Raw genomic sequence first — 23,833 nt, 5'->3', positions numbered from 1 at the left:
TCTTGGAAAACTATATTGACAAATTAAATCTTGATATTTATTTACTGCGATCCGGTCATTTTAAACATGGTGGTCACTGCAGCAAAACAGCCGGTCGAAGGATTCAAAAATGCATTTTTCTCTGTGATATTCGCGTTAACTCTAGCAAATTGTGCTCACAACGACAAATTTTCAGAAGAGCTATTTGTAAAACCCTTATCTAGTGGACATGTCATGTTTCATTTTCAGTTTACAACTGTTTGGAATGTTTCGATCGATAATCCTGAATCATGTAAGCACATGAACACTTTCAGGATATATCATTTACAATTATTATTGTTATTTTAAGTCTCTTGCTAGATGTAGATCTGTAGCTCACTTGTCTTAAAACAATTGGGATGCATAACCAGAGAGCTCCAGTGCCACCATAGAAAGTTGCACTTGATTTTGGATTATTTTTATGCACCCGTAAACGAAGTTTCGGGGGTATATAGTTTTTGTCATGTCCGTCCGTCTGTCTAGCTGTCTGTCTGTCTCTCTGTTTGTCTGCGAAAACTTTAACCTTGCGGATAACTTTTGATTTAGTGGAGCTATGACTTTCGTATTTCACATGTGTATTCCTTGTGACAAGACCTTTATTTGGGTAGCACCAAATTTGACTTTTGACCTTGACCTTGGAGTTTGACCCACTTTTACACAAAAATTCTAAACTTTTACTTTGGTCATATCTTTTGAACAGTAGATACCGGGACATTTATATTTCACATATGTATTCTCTGTGGAAAGAGTTTTCATTGGATACCAACAACCATGACCTTTTGACCTTGACCTTGGAGATTTCCGTCCATGTGAAAAAACCATTAACCTTGGCCATAACTTTTGAATGGAAAGAGATAAGGCTTTCATACTTCACATATGAAATCCTTGTGAGAAGACCCTTCTTTGGATACCAAGAACTTTGACACTTTGACCTTGACCCTGGAGTTTGACCTACTTTTAAAAAGCAATCATTGACCATAACTTTAAAAGGGTTATGGCTAGAGCTTTCAAACTTTACATATTTCATCCTTGTGACAAGACTTATTTAGGTACCACCAAATTTGACCCTTTGACTTTGACCTTGGAGTTTGACCTACTTTTCAATATTGGTAACCTTGACAATAACTTTTGAAGAGCTAGGGTTAGAGCTTCCATACTTCACATATGTATTTTTTTGGCAAGAGCTTTCATTAGATACCAATAATCTTGACCTTTTGACCTTGACCTTGGAGATTTACTTACTTATGAAAAAACTCTAACCTTGGCCATAACTTTTGAACGCCAAGGGCTAATCGTATCATACTTCACATATGTAATCCTTGTGACAAGACCTTTCATTTGATATCAAGAATTAAGACCCTTTGACCTTGACCTTGGAGTTAGACCTACTTTTTAAAATCGGTAACCTTTGCCATAATTTTTGAAGCATTAGGGCTAGGCCTTCCATACTTCACATATGTATTCTTTGTGACAAGACCTTTCATTAGATACTAATTGCATTGACCTTGGAGATTTCGGTACTTATGAAAAAAATTTAACCTTGGACTATTTTCATATTTTTCAACTGTATTTCCAGTGAAAATACCCTACTTTGGATACCAATATATTAAATTTGCATGTAAGAAAAGTTTAATCTTTGCTATGTTGCCATACGGAGGCATCAGTGTTTCACACACACATCTTGTTTTTAAATATATTCAATCAGTGCTTATTATCTGTTCAAGATATATTACTATAGTCAGGTACGCTTCACACAAATTGTTCCGACAAAAATAGTTCCATCATGATTAGGTAGGTAGATTTGATATTACTGTTTATGATTAGAATAATGCTGTGTATGTCATATTTATACGTTAAAGAAACCAAAATTAACGTAAAAATATTTTTAGAAAATCACTTTCCCCCCGAAATGCAAATAAAAAATATTAATATTCCTAGTAAGCTTGCTCCCTCCTCAGTCCTTTTTAAACATGTTTAATAACAGAGAATATCTAGGTCATTCTTCGATTGAAATTTTTTCACAGATGAATGGATTATTCTATATCAACAATTGTATTAAGTTCATGTTTATTGTTTGTTAATTATCATACAATTTCCTTTTAGAAAAAAAAATTAATCATTCTGTGTATTAAATTGTGAAGAAAAAAAAGTTCACCAGATTTCTCTGCAAGTAAAGCATAATTTTTCTGCCAAATGCCAAGCTACGGTGATGGCCTAGCTAGGCCTATATTTTCTTATTGAAAATTCAAGTAAATTGAAAAGTCGAAGTCTTGTAAATAATCCAGAATGGTTATACAACCCCGTACCTGCCATCGTAACTTCTTGGCAATACAAATGTGTTTCTCCGAGCTTGCCAGATGCGTTTGACATTCTCATCGCACGTGTGAAGACCAAGGCTAACTGGTCTATTTGCACTGTTTGCTAGGAGACTGGGTGACAGTAATGCTGCGTACTCATGAACTTAACACCAGTTCCATAACAACAAAGTGCAGTTTTTTTTTTATAGAAGTCACTGTTAAATCTAAAAGCCGAATATCTTTGGATATGGGGTAACCCATATCTATTCTTGTCAAATTCTTACCTCAACTGTACAAAAGCTCATTTTCAAAATATCCCTTTGACCTCTTTCAACTACTCTCACAGATTTGATATCTGCATGAAGTGCATTGGATCAAATCATCTTACTGGCAAAATGCAGTGTAAACAGACAAAATTTCAGATGATCTCAATTTCAGGCCCATGAGGGCTATTTACCACTGTTATAAGAAATGTTTTGTTAGGAAAATAGTACTAGTGACTATTTGAGATTATAGTCCAAAAAACTTGTCCAAATACATCAAGAAATTGCACAATTTTTTGTGAGCAATGAATACCCTTTTCCATTAGGTGGCACCGTAGCTCTCCAATCTGTCAGTGTATTTTTTTTTGTTCAGAGAGCAACAGTTCTGCAGCTAGTCTCTTGCAAGAATTTTTAACCTTTATGAGACATCGCCATACATAGGTGAAAGACTTCAACTTTATACTTGACTCAGCATTCAGGGTCATTAAGCACTGCAGTAAGAGTTCTTCATCTTGGCAAGGCCTACAACAAAATTAAACCTCATTATTTAATGTCTAATCCAAAATGGCAAAAGACTCATGACTTTTACTTTGATTGCTGTGTGTTTGGCAAAGAAACAGTTACTTCCTGTGTTTAGGCTTTGGGGGGGGGGGGGGGGGTAAATCGTATTTCAAGTCAAATGATATTAAATAATTTTTTCCCAGGACGGGAAATATCGGTATTTACCACCGGTAATTCCCACCACTAGTATTTCCCAGCAAACCCTGATCACAGGATATTCAAAGATTAATGGGGATGGGTAGAAAATGGGGGGGTTCACCATAGGTATTCAGCTGTTGACATCTAGAGATTTTGTATTCCACGAATCAAATGTTTGAGGTTGATTGATTATTTTGTTGTTCAAAATTCAATAAAGTCTTGCAGTTACTTCAGTTAAAAAACAATTAAACCACGTTTTTTGTTTTGAATAGCAAATGCTTGTGATTGTCATGTATCAGATGGCTTAACTAAAAGTTGCTGTTATTTTTTCCTTCAGTCCAACACTATCACCTGTTTCCCAAATCACTTGGTGATGTTTTAACAACTTATAAAGTGAAAGAATTGCATCTGAGTCAAACACAAGGACTGTGGAGACATGATAAATGGGGCTACCCTCCAGAAGATGCACCCCCAGGGGTAGAGTTGTGGGTGTGGTTCCAACCTCATGTTGGGTAGGTTATAAACTATATTTTATGATAATCAAATTTGTCTACTTCAAATATATTTTCAATTCTTTAACAATTTCATTCTAAACATTTGATAAATAAAATAATTATTTGGTTTAAGAAAATGGACAGTAATAAAAGGAGAGTTTAAATTGTAAACATTTCATACTTTGAATGAATTTCACAGAAAGTATCTAAATTCTTTTGGCCAGTTCTGTGGTAAAAACAATTAGCACACTCTAATTTTTTCACAGTGTGGATAAGACCTGGGCTGATCTTGTGAATGCTTTATCTGGCTTGTTCTGTGCCTCTCTGAACTTTATGGACAATAAGTCAACGTTGCAGCCTCGATGGAGTTTCCGCCCCACAGGATTGGCCTCTGAGTTTAACAGCGCTGATACACGGTTCATCAGGTATTCAACACTCCCAAGAGAGGTGGTCTGTACAGAAAACCTAACTCCATGGAAGAAACTTCTGCCATGTGGATCCAAGGTAATAAAGATTTATATTTTGTAAAGAAAGCTTCTATATAATCATACACATTGTAACCTGAAGAATCTTCAAATCCTTAGTTTGCATAAATTATCATGATTATGTCAATTGAAGATTTCAGTTGATACTTACAAATGTCATAAATGTTTTATCTTTATAGATTGGTCTTGCCAACTTGCTTAACTCAGTAAAGCTCTATGATGGATTTTATCATTCACTTGGGGTCCATGTCAGATCTGTATGTCAGGTAAGGAGGCTAGTACTGAATCCTTTTTTAATAAGTTAAATAATGTTTTAGATTACACTGAGGTGTGTTGGAATGTAAAGAAGCAATATAATATATAAATTGTTTAAAGAAGAAACAAAGTAAAATTATATAATCATTGTATAATGCTTGGAAAGTTAATTTAGTATAAATTCACATATCTTTATGTAGAAAAAATATAATTGCATGGCAATCTGTGAATGATTTACATGTACTGATTTTGTGTATTTTAGGATTCCCAATGTCACACACAGGCTACAGAGCTAAAGCAAACACTGACTGTAGTATATGATCCTACTACAAATAAAAACAGCAAACAAGGTGAGAAACGAATCTGATACTCCTGTAAGGTTTATGTTGATATAGTATGTAAATATCTTAAATTCTATACCCTGTTTTGTTTTTCCCCTCTAGACTGGAGTTTTCAGAGTATGTTTGACAGAAGTCTACAGTCCCAGTGTCCTCTGGCTGATACCAGGAAAATCTATGTAGATGTGACAACACAGGATGTAAGTTTGATACCCCCAAACATTCCAATGCAGTGAATTTCAGTATAGATTAAATAATATCATTCACAGTATCAAAAAAAAAATATTTTAATAGGGTCAACAAACATTTCATGATATAAATTCTGTCGTGGGTGAAGTAGGGTGATTTTTTCTTTTCTTTAGACTTATCCCAAATTTACATTGACCCCCCTACCAGATTATACATTGAATCAAAAGCGACCTGGAGAGGAGAGGAAGATTGCTGTTTATGAAATAGGAAATCATTTGTCAATGAACAAACTAAATCTGAGAGCTTCATATGAGGAGAAAATGAAATTCACAAATTCCTCTCTGCCGCCCATCTATGCCAACAGATTTGTCACAGGTAATGTCAAAATTGTGACAATCAATGTCAATTTTTTTGACAGGACTGGTGTGGCTGCAATAACGTTGCCCTCTCCATCTTTACCATTTTTTTGGGTTTTTTGGTGTGAAAATATCAGTCTCTTAAGAGAAGTCTACATTATTGCAGCTAGGACTGATAATGTTAGTGAAGTTTGTCACAGGTTTTGGATAGAAATGCTATCTTATTTGATTGGGAAATGTGTCTGGAGATAGACTTGTCTGATGACTGGACACAGCCAGTTGGACAAACATTTATGTTGAGTTCTGTGCACAATAAATTTTTTTTTTTTGAAAAGTGTATTGTATGTTTTTACAAAAAGGAATGTTGCATTTCTAACTCAAAATGGTCTTTTAATATGTATAATACATGTACACGTACAGTATATATTCAACATGATAATCGCCATGACAACCAAAGATGCAAAATTTCAGTAACATTTTTCCTGTCTCCTGTAATATGTTTATAATTATGGAATGTTCTGACTTTGCAGGATATGGATTGGAGAGAGGTGGTGTTACATGTATGATCTACAACACCATGGAATTCAACACTACTGTTATCTTCATGGAGACTGTACCCTGGTTCCTGAGAGTGTACTTCAGCTCACTAAAGATAGAGAACAATGGAAGGGAACTTAAACCTTGTGTGTATACATATAAAGTATAGATTAAATATGTGTACATATAAAGTATAAATTAAATTGTATAATGAATTGTAACTTTTAAGAAAACATTTTTAGCTCTACTGGTCAGAGAACAGAAGAGCTTATGCGATAGTAATGCATCTGTCATCCGTCCGTCTAGCTGTCTAGCTGTCTGTCTGTCTGTCTGTCTGTAAACAATTTTTCAAAATGCTACTCCTCCTACAGTTTTGGTCTGATTTCAATGTAACTTGGCACATACATGTAAGTAGACTACACTAAGATACATAATTCTGTTTATCTGTTTTTGATTTCGATGAACGGTATTGCCGTGGTTACTAAAACTAGAAATTTCTGTGAAATACTTTTAAAATGCTACTCCTCTTACAGTTTTCGTCTGATTATAATATAATTTGGCATGCCAGTAGACTACACAGAGATACATAATTACCAGTTTTGTGTTTTTCATTTTGATGATTATTCTATTTATTGCTTAAAGTTTATGTCCCAACTGCTACTTTTCTCTTCCTTTATTATAAGTACAAACCAGTAGAGCTACAGTCTCGACAGAGACTTCTGGTTAGTTTATATTTTTAATTAAACCTGTCCAATTTCCATCAGGCTTTATTATGTTTTTTTTCTATAGATAAAATCAACTTCATCCCAGCAAAGGACCGAGCCAATCCATACCAAATGGAGATAGTGTTTCGTCTTTTTGCCAACTCAGTCACTAAGATCACATACTCATTTGAGCGAGCCTTCCTGAAGTGGACAGAGTATCCACCAGATGCCAATCATGGCTTCTATGTCAGCTCTGCTGTGATATCCAGTGTGTTACCAGTAGCCAGTAATTATACAGCCATTCCCCAGTCTGCATCACTTCTGGAGGAAAGGTGAGAGGTTTTACCTTACATTTATAATTTTTGTTCACTTAACATTTTGTCTGATTTCTCAGTTAAAAGGTAGAAAATAAAAACAGTATTAAGCCAATTGATATTGCACTAAAGAAGGATTAGCTCCAGTGACAAATTTGTTTTTTGATTAAATGGTCAAACTCTTCTCTGTCTTTTTTGGTTAAATTATTATATGAGCACATTATACATTATGTCATATGGTTGCACTGTTGCACAGAATATAATGTAACTCGTGATTTTTAATACTAGTATTGGTAAAGGTAATTGACTTTTTCTACTTTCAGTTTCTCCGACAGTTCCGGGTCATTTTTCCTGCGGTTACACACAGAAGCTTTGCTGGTCTCCCTGCCCACTCCTGACTTCAGCATGCCCTATAACGTAATCTGCCTAGCCTGTACAGTCGTTGCCATCGCGTTTGGTTCCCTTCACAATCTTACCACCAGAGAATTCACTGCTTCTGACCCAAACAAAAAGAAAGGCCTTATATCTAAGATAAAGGCTTACTTTAACAAGGATAAAAATAAAACTAAGGAGGAAGGTTCTGCAGGAGAACCAGACAAATCAAGTGAAAGTGATAATGATAATTCAAGTAATTCAAAAGAAGAGACAAAAATAAAAGACACAAAATCTGATACATGATCACTCCCTGAACTTTTTTTAAAGCAAACATCGATACTCTATATGCAAGAACATATTAATTTGTTATCCATTGTTGACTGTGTTATTTCTCGAACAACACTATATTTTTTTTTTTACAAAATGAATGCTTTTGTTCTAAAAGTCATTTACACCCAAATCTGATTTTGATTCCATTTTTGAATATCTGAATGTGTATTTTAATAATTATTTGTGTACATGATACATCCTTTTTTGTGAACTTTGTTAAATATATCAGTGATAGTGAAACAGTTCATCAGGTGTAGTAGGAAGATAAAAGAGGCAACACTAATGTTCAATCCATGTGCATAAAAATTTGTTTATCAAAAATGCATGAGGTGCAATTGTAGGTAGATGTTCATTGTTTTCTTCATCAAGGCATTCAGGACTTGTTCCAATCATACTGAATTATTTTTGATGAACATCTGTGAAGTAAGAGATTTTTCATTTTTTGCATGATTATTACTTTTCTATGGAAATGATGAATTACATTTTTAGAAAGTACCGTATAAGTAGAATTTTTAGCGAGGATTTAATTTTGGCATAATTAGCGAGGGTGCCGATATCGCTAAAAATTAATATCACTACAAATTGATTGTGTTTTATTTGTAATAGCTTCTGTAATGTGCATATTAAAATCGCTAAAATAACATCTCGCTAAAAATAAATTACCATATTTTAAGGACAAATAGCTAAATTTGCGTCTCGCTTAAATTTCCACTTATATGGTATATATATGAATGAAGTATAATTGTTGAATTGATAGTGAAATTGTAAATTCATTTTCTACCAATCACTGCATGATGATAAACTTTTAAAATTAATGTATCTGAACAACTTTCATGAAATACCATACTTGATCATCCGTATTTTTTTTTACACTGCTGAAAATTATTTAGATGTCTTAGATGTGCAGTTGTAAGTTAATATTTTTAATAGTTGTTTGCAATGCTATGCATATTTAGTCACCAGTTGAGAATATTTATGAGGATCTTTATCAATATTGGGATGTCGTATTCACTATTCACCAAGTCCATCTGTCTGTCCATCCATCGACTCTTTCATTTTTCACAAATGAATATTCATTTAATACAAATTTTTATTTACTATGTATGACTATGTGAAAGAGGGGTAATGGAAGATAGTTGTAGTGTGTGTGTGTGTGTGTATTTTTAAAATAAATTGACCCTAAACTTGGATGGAAAATAGAGTAAAACACCCTGTAATGTTCTGTAACCTAGTATGGACCTAGGGCATTTTTTGCTTAACCCCATAAAATCTGCTGACGAAGTATAGTGCTGCCATAGTAATTCTGGTGAACATTGTGGTCTATGGGCCTCTAGTTAGTGCAATATTTGTTTTGTGAGAGTTAAAAGGTACTACATGTAGTATCATTTTCTAAGAAAGTTGGATAAAAATACTTGTCGTGTTAGGATGGATTGATCTCAATATGTTTGATGATTTACATTTGGTGTGAGTACGTGTGATCAATGAGTGAATACTTTATTTATATTTTTGTACCAGTAACCAAGATGTCCAAATTTATTTTTTCCGAAATGAACAAGAGTTCACTTAAACGTTTATGAAACCAAATAAAATTAAGTTAAAGAGATGTTTTTCTTTCTTTTTTCATGTCTGTAATTTTTAGTCATTTGATAAAAAATACAAAAATAATACAAAGATTTACTAGTGTCTTGCTTTAATCTCAAAAATTGTGTCAAAACTAGCATGTTTTAAATTCAGCACAAATAAGTCATCATGGAATACGGTGTTCACTCTAATGGAGTTGGAAAAATCTTCATGTCACCCTCCTTAAACTGGTGAATATTTGCCAAAATTCAGAACCTGCTTCTGTATCAAATAATTAATCTCAACCAACAAATAGGAATATTAATCAATAAGTTAAAATCAACATGGATAGTTATTCTGTGCTCTAAGAATCCCTATTATCACTTATTTACTGTAGTTGGGTCAGTATCAATTTTTGTTTTTCTCACTGCTCAAAGCTGAACATGACTCGTAAATATGCATACACCCTTTTCCATATCAACACCAGGGTATACTCTTTGCATTCGTTACACCTGCCTTTTATTGTCACGCGTATCTGTGTAGAATGGCGACCTGTGTTCGTGCTGGTTATCTTGCATTACCTTTGTGTACATTTTATCGCAGTTTTGTTTGTATACTGCACTGACCTGTACAACTATTGTTAAGTTTCTTTGGTATCTTACTTTCCTGTATTAGAAGAAGTATAACTAATTTTTGTCACTATCAAGTGCTGTATAACAAATTAACGTCTGTCTACACAGGTGTCAACTGATTATACTGAATAGTGACTAAGTCAGGCCCTTTATATAGGGGTATCAGATATAGCAAGAGTCCAATCAAAAATGCAGACACATTCTTTTTACAAACTGTGTTCAGCTTTAAAGCATCATCAATCTGTACCCCCCTTTCCCTTCAGCTGTATTAAGCTTTAAACACCCTGTCTGGCCACCTTACAACTAAGTCTAGTCACTCCAACACAAACAGCATAGAAAGTCATTTATTGGCAACATTTATTTCTCACAGTCTGTGACATACTCTCCATTTAACAACAATCATAAAGTGCTATCATCCTCAAACATGTATATATACAAAATAATCTGCCACCAAGAACGACATTAGATTTACACTGGTAAAACGTACAACCACTGTACAGAAAAAAGAAGAACTCTTCTAAAACTGTCTTGTTAGTCAACTATAAGCTAACATTACATCTCATAATATGATCCAAATACATAAATTTTAGTTAAGTACTAGTAAAAAGAAAGATTTAAATCACAAACCTTGTGTTTTAGACATATAATATTACTATACTACCAGGGTATATATTTAAAAATTTTAATATGAATACAGGTTAACCTAGAACTGGGAAGCACTTTGGGGCTGTTAATTACACAGCATTGCACAGCAGGCTTATAGAGTCAAAATCTCCAAAATTACTCAAGGTTTTCATTCTGTAAAATCCATAGATCTGCTTAATTTGAATAACTTAATTTAAGTTAATATTAAAACAATTCTAAGAAGTCAAATGCAAGTTTTTCAAGCTTTCTGTTTTGGTTCAATTACCGGTATATTTTTAAAGGCATAGAATTAACTTTGAAATCAATACGAAATTGATTGACAAATTTGATTTTGATATACATATTTTGGAATGCTATTGTTAAAACCATATGTGCAATAAATTTTCTCAGAGTTACATCAAATGAATCATATATGCCAATGTTCTTTTGTTTTCCCCCACAATTAAGTGTTATCTTTTTTTTTTTAAATCAAAGGTGGTACATGTATATATCATAATCATTAACTTCAAAAATTGGATATTTTTTACAATACTATAACATGAAATGAATAGGTTTGAGAAGATTATGAGATTTTAACAGTAGTGACTATCTCCGAGCTATATTTATAGTATTATGCATAAAAAAAAGAAAAAAATCTTTCTGATCAACTTCTGTACAGATGTAACAATATCTATGGACCAGCCTCACAATGGCTTCAACAGCGTAAAATATTGTCCATTGAAATATTTTCCAATCTCAACAAACTTAACGTAGAAAATTTTGTTAACAAATAAAAAGTTGAAAATACAATATTTTTTCTCTTTCAAAAATTACAACATATAAAAGCAGGATTCATTTAATACACAAGCATTTAATGACTCAAAAGTGGTCTCCCCTGATAATTTGAGAGTTACTTATTTGTTAATTGGTACAATGCAAATATATAAAGTGCATTTTGAACACTGAAATAAAACTTTATAACTTTAACCAAACTGATGCCAAAAATAACCTATCATAATATCAACTATTTAGGATTTCTAGTAATTGAAGACAGGTGTATTTAATTGGTAAAAATGTTATTTCCTTTCATATCTGAGATGCATAAAAGTGGCAATTTGTAAAGAAAGTGTACATGTACTGAAGGATGACAACAGCACGTCTCAAAGATATCAACACTTACATATGAAGAGAAAGATTCAATTTTTCATAGTAAAAAAAAGAAATAAAAAAATAAAATACCCATGGTGGTTTCAGCAATTCAGAAAATGTGGGGGTGGGGAATCTGTACAAGGAAAGAAAAAATAAATACTCAATACAATTTAACATGAAACCTTGTATAATTCTTCAGAAAGCCTGTACAAGATTTTTCAAAATTCTTTAAAGCAAGTGGGGGGAACAAGAAAACTTAAATATAAAGCCATGTAAAGCAGTGGTGGGTTCAATGAAATAAACAAATGAAAAGTTTGGCCTTTTGCTTTGCACTGCACACATTATCATAGACTACAATACTTCACGGAAGTAGAAACAGATTACCTTCAAAGGAAGGCTATTCCAAGGACACAATTTATCTACCTCTCACAAAATTATGCAAATTGAATCCACCTTCATTATTCTTTTATGTAAATATCTATTTTATTCAAAAGTAGACAGTTATTATATCTTTTGCTTCCCTCATATGCTTTGGTTTCATCAGATAAAATTTTGAGGTAAACTTCTTGTGAAAAGCAAATAAATGCTGCTCAGGCCAGATTTTAAATTCTGTTAAGCATCATACGTGTCCTAAATAAAACAATATTTACACATAGTACGGTAATAAATAATTTACTTGATATGAGTTTTCTATCACGACATGAAATTATTTCTTTGTCAAGATCTAGAGAAAGAATAAATGTACATTTGGAAAGTAAAATACATACACCCCTTGTGTTTCTTTGAAAAAAAAATTGATGAAATTATTGTAAGAGAAATACACATGTGCCAAGCTAAGAGATTCATTATATTTACTTAGTACTTATTTTCTATATACTGCATCTCAATCAATATATAAACTTCCTACAAAATTATGTAAAAGGTTTGCTATATTTTCATTTTCCCTATTCTGGGTAAAAAAAAAAAAAAAGTCTTATCCACTATTTAATTTTCAATTCTATAAGAAAAAGAAAGTGAGAGCTATCATCTGTGTTCAATTTTTGCACTGTATCTCCTAATTTCTGGCAGGACATTTCCAATGGATGACAGAGGTAGCTTAATTCACAAAATGGAGGGATTGATCAGTGACCCCGGGCCTACACATGAGCAATATTTACAGTAACCAATTCTTGTCATCTAATGGAATGCCATTTCTCTTTTATTTTATACTTGTACATTGATAAACCTTGCTGCCAAATTCACCTATTTTAGTTTAAAGTACAACAAATATATTCTTGTTAAAAGTATAGAATATACACTGTAATGAAAACAGTAAAAGAAAATCCATGAATTATGAAAAAATGACTTGTAACAGATATATAATTTATGTGGTGAAAAATTCTATATTTCTTATATTACATGTATCTACTTTGGTACATGTATAAAGGTTGTATCAATAACAAAGCTCATTTCAGTAAAATGCATACCACTATTTAGCAAAACTTGAATATAAGAACTTCTTAATTGAAGTGTTTTCTATGGAAAAAAAGAGTATCTAATAAAAATTACAATGCTCTATAGATCAATAATGTATCCTATCTATCTAGTCAAAATTCTTCTGTCAAAGTGTATTATAATAACATTTTAATACCTGACACAAAAACAAATAATTACAATTTTCTCTTAATTCGAGATCACACTGTAACATAGAACACCTGAAAATGAAATTCTCAAACACTCAAAACACACAATAAATATTCCTATCTTATCAACATTCATAACAAACTTCATATCCATATTGATAATACACGAATAATATTGCTCTAGTTTTCCTTCTGTCTTATACATGTACAAAAAAAAAAAACATACTCATATACTATTAACACTCATCAATTTAATCAGAGCAGTGATTTTCAACTTTTAAAATCTCCAAAATTCAGACCTCTAAAAACTGTCTTCTAAAAAAGGAAATCAATCAATACTCAATATCTATCTTAATCTTCACATCAAACATAAGGACAAAAAAAATAAAAACTCACAAAAAAAAAAATAGAATAACAATGATAGTGACTTAAACTCTAGCTGTACTTGTGATCAGAATATGATGACTTAATTCTCTTTTCAAATGACCCTTTGAACTCCTGCACCTGCATCCAGAGTGACGTATAACACATGAAGTAAATGACGATGAGAAGAATGAAGGACAGGAAGATGCTGCGATTCCGACAGACCTTCAGCTGAACAATTTTAGTACCGCTCATCTTGAGACTGAAGATGACGGCCCCCAGCACTAGAATTAATAATAAAGCTGTCACTACACTTCCTCCCTTGGCCAGCATCTGAAAAAAAGATCCACAGAACTGCAGACAATGTATCATGTTAACAGGTACATTTAATGCATGTATTCAGTGTTTTCCCTACGAACTGGCCGGCAAAATTGACCGCTTCAATTGACAAAAATGCCGCTTTGAAATAACAATTTGTTGTAAGGTCCTCAGAGATTTTGTTCATAAACCTCATACCCTAGCCTGTTATAACTGATCTCTAACCCTTTACTTTGAAATAAAAGAAAAACACTGTGTATTTCAAATAACATACCTCCAACGATAGTATTGCTAAAGACAAAGTTTTGAAAAATAGTGTGGCTGAAAATTTTATCCTTTGACTACAAATTAGCAAGTTTAACTCTTTGGGCTTTTTTCTGTAACAAACACAGGTCAAACTATTATTGTTAAAAGTAGATTAAATTTACTTTGTGCATAATTAATTATTACCGGTAGTTTTAATCTCAGAGAGGACCTGGCCTGGGGGCCATAAAACTTGGACGAGCTCTTTTTTTTTTTTTATCTCAGTCTCACTTTCTCACTACATGTATATATCCCTTTGGTAAAAGTGATACTGAGATCAAAAGTGAGCTTGTTTAAGTTTTATTGCCCCCAGGCCAGACCTTAAATACATTTTTATATTTCTCTGATTTTTTATTGTCTTTTTAACTGAATTTTTAATAAAAATTGTCTTCATTGATCAATCATAGCTATGAATATAATTTAGCAAAAAAGGCCTTCACCATCAATTTTTTCTTTGAGAGTAAATGATACCAAAGACATAGAGTTTTTGACAGAAATAAAGATGGGAGGAAGTAAAGAGTAAAGATAATATACAATCCCCGCTAAAAGATTCAGATAGGTGAATCTCACACTGAGAAATGGTTTTGCTCTTTTTTTTTCTCCAATATCCTACAACAGTCCCATATTTCAGAGTTAGTCATCTAAAAACAGTTAATTCTGAGTAGTGTTGGTATGACACACTATCACAAGGGCAGGACAAGTGCAGGTGCAACTGAACTGGGTCTTACTTGATTGCACTCTGCCATACTGCGGCCGCGCTGCTGAACATGAAAATTAAACTTTTCAATCTGTACCAGGTTACAGCGGTCGCCCGTGCAGTTGTGGGCCCGATTCCCATCCCTACGATGCCCTCGCCTAAGACAATAATCCGGTCCACTGATCTGTCCAACAGCCAGGCCACGACTGAAACAGTGAATTAAATATTTATATCATGAAAACTGCAACTTATTTCTTTCATGAGCACATAGGTGCCATCTTCAAAATGTTTAAGTTCTGTGATTATATATCTCATTGAAACTCAAGAATTTGAGTGAGTCACATATTTGAATCACAAAATAGTAGGAAGCTTATTTAGCATAAATATAGCATGAAAAACAAATGATTTTATAGTTAATGGTACAGGTTCCTTCAAATACTCGATCTCTGGTGACATTACTGTTCTCACAAAATAACAGTGAATGCTTTGAAGTACTTGAAAAGATTTTAACCTCAGGTTTCCTATATATTCCTATGTAAAACTTTTATCTTTGGCCCCACCCTACCGGCCGCAAACTTGAATCTACACTACCTGGGGATGATTCCACATCGCGGACGTTTTGCTCCATATATCTCTCTGTAAAACTTTGCAGCCGAGGCCCGGGGCCTGTGTAATAAAGGTGAAAATGTATAAACAGCGTTTACAACCCCTAACAATAACAAAATTCACTTCGCAGATTATGTGTTCCTCAATATAGATATTTTGCTTAAAATTTTCATCTACTAAGTATTTTCCTCCTATACAGTATACACAATGTATTACGTATCAGAAGATGGCATGTTCCCTGACATATTTTAAATTAAAAACGAAGGTTAAACACAGAAACATTTTCAAAAAAATTATATATAAAAAATGAAGCAACACTGGATTGAGGTCCTATGACCCTTGCTGGTGGTTTACTTTTTGAAAACTTACCATAGTGTGGTCATTAGATTTTCATTGTCAATGTACTCTGCCCAAAGAGCAGCTTCACCACCCAAAACTTTCTTTTCATCAATTTGATAACCTAAAATTACAAAAAACAAAGTCAGTTGTTACTACAAAAAACAATCGAACCTTAACAATATCAAAAAAAAAAATTTTTAAAGTCTCTATATACTCCTATGTAAAACTTTGGTTTGTACTTATAGCAAAGGAAGAGAAAAGTACTTAAGCAGTTGGGAACTGAAACTTTACAACAGCAATAAATAGAATAATGATCCTTGATTACGTCTCTTTATGTTCTTAGTGTAGTCTAATTGCATGCCACGTTATATTTTAATCAGACTAAAACTGTATTTGGAGTAGCATTTTGAGAGTATTTAACAAAAAATTTCTATTTTTAGTAACCATGGCAACACCGTTCATTGAAGTGAAAAACTGATATACAGAATTACCTATCTAAGTGTAGTCTACTTGTGTGCCAAGTTATATTGAAATCAGACCAAAACTGTAAGAGACATAGCATTTTGAAAGAATTTCACAGAAATTTCTATTTTTAGTAACCACAGCAACACCGTTCATTGAAATCAAAAACAGATAAAGAGAATGATGTATATAAGTGTAGTCTACTTGTGTGCAAAGTTATATTGAAATCAGATCAAAACTGTAGGAGGAGTAGCATTTTGAAAGAATTTCACAGAAATTTCTATGTTTAGTAACCATGGCAACACTGTTCATTGAAATCAAAAAAACAAATGATTTTATAGAATGATGTATCCTTAATAAGTTTCAGTCTACTTGTGTGCCAAGTTATATTGAAATCAGACCAAAACTGTAGCAGGAGTAGCATTTTGAAAGAATTTCACAGAAATTTTTATTTTTAGTAACCACGGCAACACCGTTCATCGAAATCAAAAACCGATACATAGAATTATGTATTTCAGTGTAGTCTACTTGTGTGCAAAGTTATATTGAAATCAAACCAAAACTGTAGGAGGAGTGGCATTTTGAAAGAATTTCACAGAATTTTCTATTTTTAAAACCAAAAACAAAGGTTAAACACAACATTTTCAAAAAAATGATGTAAAAAATTATGTATCTTAGTGTAGTCTACTTGTGTGCCAAGTTATATTGAAATCAGACCAAAACTGTAGGAGGAGTAGCATTTTGAAAAATTGTTTACAGACAGACAGACAGCTTCACCAGACGGACGGAAAACTTTCTTTTCATCAATTTGATACTAAAATCGCATAAGTCAATTGTTCTGGTCTCTGACCAGTATTAAAAAAAAATTAAATGTTTATTTCACATTATTATCATTACTATCAGATAAAATCAATAATCTATCATCAGTATTCATTAGGAATACCCAGTAACAGATCTGGTTGTTTACACTTTTTGGAGTGGGTGGGGAGGATCCCTTACCCATGGAAGTGTCTGCTGGATCACAGTTGTAGTACTTGGGCCATTTTGTACCATATTCAATGAGGTCCAAATACCAGCAGGTAGAATACAGGGCATTATACCCCATGTCTATTGCCCTCTGAACATCGCCCATATCGCCCTGCCAAATCTGGATGATTGTGTCATTAGGAAGCTGAAAAAGAAACAGATCTTCTGAACAATGCTCCAATAAACAGACATTCTCTGGAGTAGTCACTTATCATTCTACTTATTTGATGGAAAATTACATTATATTGTCTCTTGGGTTATATGTAGCATGTTTTACAAGGATGAATTTTACCTCTGAGTCACATAAATATGGGGCACATTTTTCTACATTGGAGAATCAATGCATTGTTATGTGTATGACATGCACTTCATATGAAATAAATGACTACTTTCTAAATGATAAGTCCTCAAAACCATCCTTTCACCTCAACCTGCTACTGAATAAAAATCTTTTTTATATATTTGTAATATACCTGGGTAATACAGGATTTTTGCATCCCTGATATGAACACAGGTATGCGCCCTGTATTACACACCCTTAATCACACCCTTTATCACACTCTTTAATTCACCTTTCCGGAACATCTCTTTACTTTTCATACTGAGTACCTTGGGTCTTTTATTATCACATTCAATATGTTGTTTTCATTTGAACACACATGGAGCCTAATAACTGACGTTACATGAGCATTAAATGACATCACAATGTAAACTATATTTAAAATACATAATAAAAACAATACATGACCAAATCTGTAAAACACCCAAATCAACCCTCCACCAATATCAGCATGCTGGCCTTCGGCCCTCGGGCTGATGTGTGTGTCTTGGGTTGATTTGGGTGTGATACAGATTTTGCCATGTATTATTCTCTATTTATAACACAAGAACATGATCTCTCTGTGTCATTACCTGTATATTGTTACTATGACCTGTCTCTGGTTTATAACTCACCTGAATGTTGTTATTCATTATTTCCTGCCACATGACCATGCGGATTCCATTCTTCCTGTTTCTTCCAATGTCCTTCAAATCTTGTGTCAATCTATAGAACACAATCACTCATGAATCATACTCATTAGGATTGAACAAAATGTACATTAAATTTGTTCACTTTTCTTCTATTAATCCTCAGACTTTTAAGTTTGTATTCAAAGCACACAATTCTACTTTTCATTTTAGAACACATATACTGAAAGGAAAAAGAAACGCAGGGTAAACTTTTGAGGTGAATTAAACTTATTTTTCTTTTGATATTTTTCAGTATTCCTATCTTACTTTTAAAACCATCTTTCAAGAAAAAACCAAAATCCCATTTGATTTTGTTTAATAATTAATGAGTTATTGAAGCTCATATGACGATACCCCCCAAAAGTGTAAATCGAAAACTCTCATTATCTTCAATGTCTCTCCCGCGCATCTGTCATGAGCCTTATTTCTTCTTTGCATGAAATTCATCAGTGTTTATCCTTCAATCCCTGGCTATATTGGGCAGGGTAACCACGCCAAAAAATTAGTCATACGACGCGCGCATGCGCCAATGAGGGGAACTTAACAGTAAATTGACCGTCTCAAAAAACCAAATTGCGGAATTGTTTTCTTTCATTTTTCGTGTGGATGTAATGGTTATAATAGTCTACTGTATAAAAGGCGGTTTTGAGGGTAGAAAGATGGCGATTTAAGAGATGGCAGGACAAATAACCCGCTCGTAACATAACTCTGTATTGCGTTAACGTCATCGTCACGGTTGATTGAAAACCATTCAAGGCCCTCTCTGACAACAGGTAACAAGTTTTATGTGTTACAATACCCGTTGTTGCCTTTTTCATTGATTAGGCAACACAATCACTCATGAATTCATAAACAGTCAAGATTGCAAGAAATTCATATCGAACAAAAAACAATGTTTACCTCATTAAATTTGTTCAACAAGATTTTTGACAAATTCGTAGTTATCAAATTGCACATGTTTTAAGTGTTTTATATGTGACAAAGCACACAATTTTAGTGCATACTTTTCTCATCTGACCAATTTTTGTAATTTTCGGTCATGCAGTCAAATATTTTTCGAATATTATGCTACCCTGCATTTCTTTTTCCTTTCAGTATATAAAGAAAACTTGTGACATGTAATACTGATTTTTGTGATTCAATGGAATTTGCAGGCTTGAAACCATTACCTTTGTTCATAAAACTCCAGGACTTTGCGGATGTCGTAGCTGTACATGTAGGGATCCACATTCTGAAGATTGATTGGTTCGTTAGGCTTACCATTCAACTGATTCAGCAACTTAAGGACTTCTGGGTTAGAGGACCTAAAGTATTCAGAACTCAAGATTAATGTCAGGTCCAGCAGTAACTATAAACATATGTTTCTCCACAGAGTCACAATTCCACAGAATCAAAATTCATTCCACGGGTACAAAATTTCACAGATTTCTCAATTTGCCACTATATGCCTTAAAAGTACTTCGAGTACACTGGGCAAATTTCCATGGAAAAATTGTAACTGCATATATAGCATAAATTAATGCCATTCAGAAAAAGGTACTTCTGCAGTTTACATAAATCTTAGAGCAAATGCTCTCTCCTGATGTGACAAGTAACATTATTACATGGTAATCAGCCAAGAGATTAAAGAATGGGAGAACTAACCAGCACGTCATTGGGACCTCGTCACCTCCGAGGTGTATGTACTGCTCAGGAAAGGTGTGTAGCACCTCTTTGAAGAATGTTTTGAGGAAGCGGTAGGTGTTGTTCTTACTGGGATCTAGCGGGCCGAGGTAGCCACTGACAGGGTGGGCCCCCTGGTAGCACTGAGTGAGGAGTTCAGGGTGACTCAGGCCCCAGGAGTAGGTGTGTCCTGTAAAAAACAAAAGCTTTAGCATTATGGTTAAACAATAAAGCATATAGTTCAGTTATATATTCTATAAAAAAACTATGCTGATTTCTACACCCCTATCAACTAGGATCCACCACATTTGTAATGATTCTATTATAATTGTAAACATGGACATTTTGGTTGGGTAATATTTTGCATTTTCCTTGTAACAATCTTTTTCCATAGGGATTGTTTTAATCTGCAGAATTTAGAGAACTCTGTACTTAAGCAATATAGATGCACCTGATAACAAAATTTGCAAAACTATAGTTCTTTTCTCCCCAAACTTTCACTTATCAGCAAATTATTCATAACACAGAAAACAAAATGTCTATAATATGGTCAGACAAGATTTGGCATTGAGAGACAAATTTGATTCATAATTAATATTTTTCTGCTGCTGTCATGCAGTATATTGATTCGTACCTGGGGTATCAAATTCTGGCATCACTCTTATTCCCCTCATCCTGGCATACTCTATAATATCAGCGATATCCTCAGGGGTATAGGTAAAGCTGGGATGATAGGCACCCTATCAAAACACAGTATTAATTATGCAGGCTATAGAACATATGTATTATCTTGGTGTCCATTTATTGTTAAAACATAGAAATCAATGGTGTTTTTTTCATTTCTCTTGATGCTTGTAATAAATACAGAAATGTAGCATATTTATGTTTCAATATCAATACAGAAGACATTCTGAACAGTTACATTTCAAACAATTTGGTTTAACTCTAACAATTTGTCAACATGGTGTTATGCATTGAGGTGAGCCACCCTTTGAAAAACAAATAGCCCTTAGCTTTGAGTTTTTCATCCTATTTCTGATGAAATAGAAATATTTTTCTTCATTTCTTTAGAAAAAAAAAAAGAATCAATGCTTAAAAATATCCCTTTCTACCTTAATATTTACAAGAAAAAATAATACAAACTGAAAAACCTTGCCTATTCTTATTGTTTTCTTTTTTTAAGAAAGGATATATTTTTCATGCTTTAAATCATAATGAGCCTATATGATTTAATTACAGTTATGATATTTCTAGATATACATATCTGAAGTATGGAGAAAAATTATCTGTCTTAGTTAGAATATACAATATTAAATAATATGATATTAGTTCTATCTGTCAAACATTTTCATAGTACCAGGTATACATTACAAAACATTGATCTATTACTTCTTTAACAGATGATGAATTAATCAAAATGAGCTTCATATATATATTTGCTAAGAAGAGAGATAAAAGATGTATTAATGTCTAAAGTAAGAAAAAATCCATTCATATCAATACATTTACATGAGAGCTTTAACTCAAATGTCCTATACTATACATGTACATGAATATTATATATGTGAAGTGTCCAGAGGATTGTTACCAATTTTCATATACTGCATCTATTAAGTGCACAAAAAATAAAAAATACAATTTATGTACTGTAGATCACTTAATTTTCGCAACACCTTATTTTCGCAGGATAGTCATTGACTCTTTATGAGCGAGACAAAATTTTCACGAATTGTGCTCATTGTTCTATATAATCTTAAGGAGTTCTAATATACGCAAGAATGAAATTTTCGCGAGCCTTCCATCTCGCGTAATTACGCGAAAATAAAGTTCTCACGAATAAAAAGTGATTTACAGTACTTCTTTTAGAATAATTTGTCCAAAGAATTAGGTCATTCATTTCTGATTAACAAATTCAATTTTCTAACAAGGTTTCATTGTCTTCCTTGTATCTCATAACAATCTACTTCTTTCTTATTTCTCCACTCTAGTCCAAATCTCTTTATCGTTTTACAATTTTAAAGTCCGAGGACTTTTCAAAAAGCTTTACGTGTACAATAACCACATATCTTGATTGTCTCTTGTTTCTCCACTCTAGCCCAAATCTCTTTATCGTTTTACAATTTTGAAGTCCGAGGACTTTTCAAAAAGCTTTACGTGTACAATAACCACATATCTTGATTGTCTCTTGTTTCTCCACTCTAGCCCAAATCTCTTTATCGTTTTACAATTTAGAAGTCCGAGGACTTTTCAAAAAGCTTTACGTGTACAATAACCACATATGTTGATTGTCTCTTGTTTCTCCACTCTAGCCCAAATCTCTTTATCGTTTTACAATTTTGAAGTCCGAGGACTTTTCAAAAAGCTTTACGTGTACAATAACCACATATCTTGATGTCATGACAGACTTGAATCCGATGGAGAATTCTTTCTGCACTAACCATAGTCTAAACAGTGTTTTAATACATATCTAAATTAAGCTAAATTTAGTGGTACATAAGGAGAAGCAAAATATCCTTGAAGGAGTTAAATCCTACAGACACTTAGAGGACCCTTTTCTATCTAAGTTTATAACTATCTTAGTTGTAAATACTGCTTAGTGAAGGGAATGTTTTACTATCTTGGATGAAACAATTACATTTTCATTGACTTTAAGAAGGTTTCACTGTCTGGCTATATCAATAATGGTTCTGCCAGGTTCCGTGATTTTTCTTGTCTTATTTACTGTAATATTCATTTTTTCGCTAAGCTGAGTGATTATTATTGTCTTGGCTGTATAATATTAACCTTTTCAGTGATTTTTCTTCTTAGCTGTTATATTTATTTTTCCACTGAGTTGAGCAATTTTTTATGTCTTGGCTGTTAAATTTATTTTCCACTGAGTTCAGTGATTTTTATTCTCTTGGGTGTAATTTTGTGATTTTTTCTGTCTTAGCTATAATATTTACCTTTTCACTGAGTTCAGTGATTTTACTGTCTTTGCTGTAATATTTTTCTTTTCACTGAGTTCAGTGATTTTACTGTCTTAGCTGTAATATTTACCTTTTCACTGAGTTCAGGGAAGGTTTTACTCTGGTATGGGAAGGACTGGTCATCCACAATGTGCCAATGCATCACGTTCATTTTGTTCTGTGCCAGACCCTCCTGCAAATCAAAATAACAAAATAACGTAACACAGAGTTAAAAGAAAATCCACTTAAATTTCTTCAAGGAATAAAAGAGGTATATTGAACTTTGGATTCTAGTGAATTCATACTCATAGGAAAGTGCATGAAGAAGTGGGCCATACTCTTCACCTTATTTAGGTTTATGAGACAGTACAAATTAAACATATAATAAGAACATAATACCCATTCTGAAATATTAAACTAGAATGCTTGATTCCATTTGTGGAGAATATATTTTTTGGAAATAATTTCCAGGCATTCCACTCCAAACTTAGTAATATTTTAATTTACAAAGTATATTACAATTTCAATTCTAGAATGTACCAGTAATAAAAATATTGGATCATGCAAAAAATATTATTTGTATTATGTCAAGACTGATGGAAAAAGCATAATCCATATTGTCAAACTGAAATAGTTTTTTCTTTCTCTCAATAGGATTTATTTGATGTAACTCTGTATCCATACTGTGTTACAATAGCATTAAGTGTATAAAGATGGCAATCGGTGTGTATAATCAGAGAGAATAAAAGGATTGACAATCGAAAATGCCAAGATAATGTGTGACGTGATTGATCAGACCGGCTAAACCCAAGATCCATTAATAACAAACCATAATCAATCCTAAAAAGTACTTGTCT

General features: G+C 33.1%; 2 protein-coding genes across 2 annotated transcripts in view; one reads left to right on the top strand and one right to left on the bottom strand.

Annotated features, from left to right (window-relative positions):
- The first annotated feature begins 62 nt into the window (after positions 1 to 62).
- Positions 63 to 9,255, top strand: LOC134229198 (GPI transamidase component PIG-T-like). Its single transcript, XM_062710900.1, has 10 exons — positions 63 to 271; positions 3,615 to 3,789; positions 4,038 to 4,275; positions 4,436 to 4,522; positions 4,774 to 4,861; positions 4,955 to 5,049; positions 5,212 to 5,413; positions 5,925 to 6,077; positions 6,721 to 6,967; positions 7,273 to 9,255. Exons 1-10 carry the CDS (start codon positions 67 to 69, stop codon positions 7,625 to 7,627), a joined length of 1,845 nt encoding a protein of 614 aa, XP_062566884.1. The 5' UTR covers positions 63 to 66; the 3' UTR covers positions 7,628 to 9,255.
- Positions 9,256 to 10,176: 921 nt separating this feature from the next.
- The window catches only part of LOC134229181 (uncharacterized), a 31,907-nt gene continuing 18,250 nt past the window's right edge, over positions 10,177 to 23,833 (bottom strand). The window contains exons 6-15 of the mRNA XM_062710885.1: positions 23,068 to 23,169; positions 20,663 to 20,768; positions 20,011 to 20,218; positions 19,536 to 19,670; positions 18,310 to 18,400; positions 17,329 to 17,500; positions 15,898 to 15,988; positions 15,514 to 15,588; positions 14,954 to 15,128; positions 10,177 to 13,937 (exon numbers count right to left, since the gene is read on the bottom strand). Coding sequence (XP_062566869.1) covers positions 13,677 to 13,937; positions 14,954 to 15,128; positions 15,514 to 15,588; positions 15,898 to 15,988; positions 17,329 to 17,500; positions 18,310 to 18,400; positions 19,536 to 19,670; positions 20,011 to 20,218; positions 20,663 to 20,768; positions 23,068 to 23,169 — 1,416 coding nt within the window. The 3' untranslated portion in view covers positions 10,177 to 13,676. The remainder of the gene's footprint in view (positions 13,938 to 14,953; positions 15,129 to 15,513; positions 15,589 to 15,897; positions 15,989 to 17,328; positions 17,501 to 18,309; positions 18,401 to 19,535; positions 19,671 to 20,010; positions 20,219 to 20,662; positions 20,769 to 23,067; positions 23,170 to 23,833) is intronic.

The sequence above is a fragment of the Saccostrea cucullata genome, unplaced genomic scaffold (genome assembly GCF_032062105.1).
Source record: "Saccostrea cucullata isolate Sc308-1 unplaced genomic scaffold, CSIRO_AGI_Scuc_v1 ctg285, whole genome shotgun sequence".
NCBI classification, from domain to species: domain Eukaryota; kingdom Metazoa; phylum Mollusca; class Bivalvia; order Ostreida; family Ostreidae; genus Saccostrea; species Saccostrea cuccullata.
Note: the sequence above shows the minus strand (reverse complement) of the source record. Positions and strands in the feature narration are given on the sequence as shown.

Coding starts and splice junctions, on each gene's coding strand:
- LOC134229198 (XM_062710900.1), top strand. CDS start 67: ATGGTGGTCACTGCAGCAAAACAGCCGGTCGAAGGATTCAAAAATGCA. Junction 5,050..5,211: donor TAGATGTGACAACACAGGAT/GTAAGTTTGATA, acceptor TCTTTTCTTTAG/ACTTATCCCAAATTTACATT. Junction 6,078..6,720: donor TGGAAGGGAACTTAAACCTT/GTGTGTATACAT, acceptor TTTTTTCTATAG/ATAAAATCAACTTCATCCCA.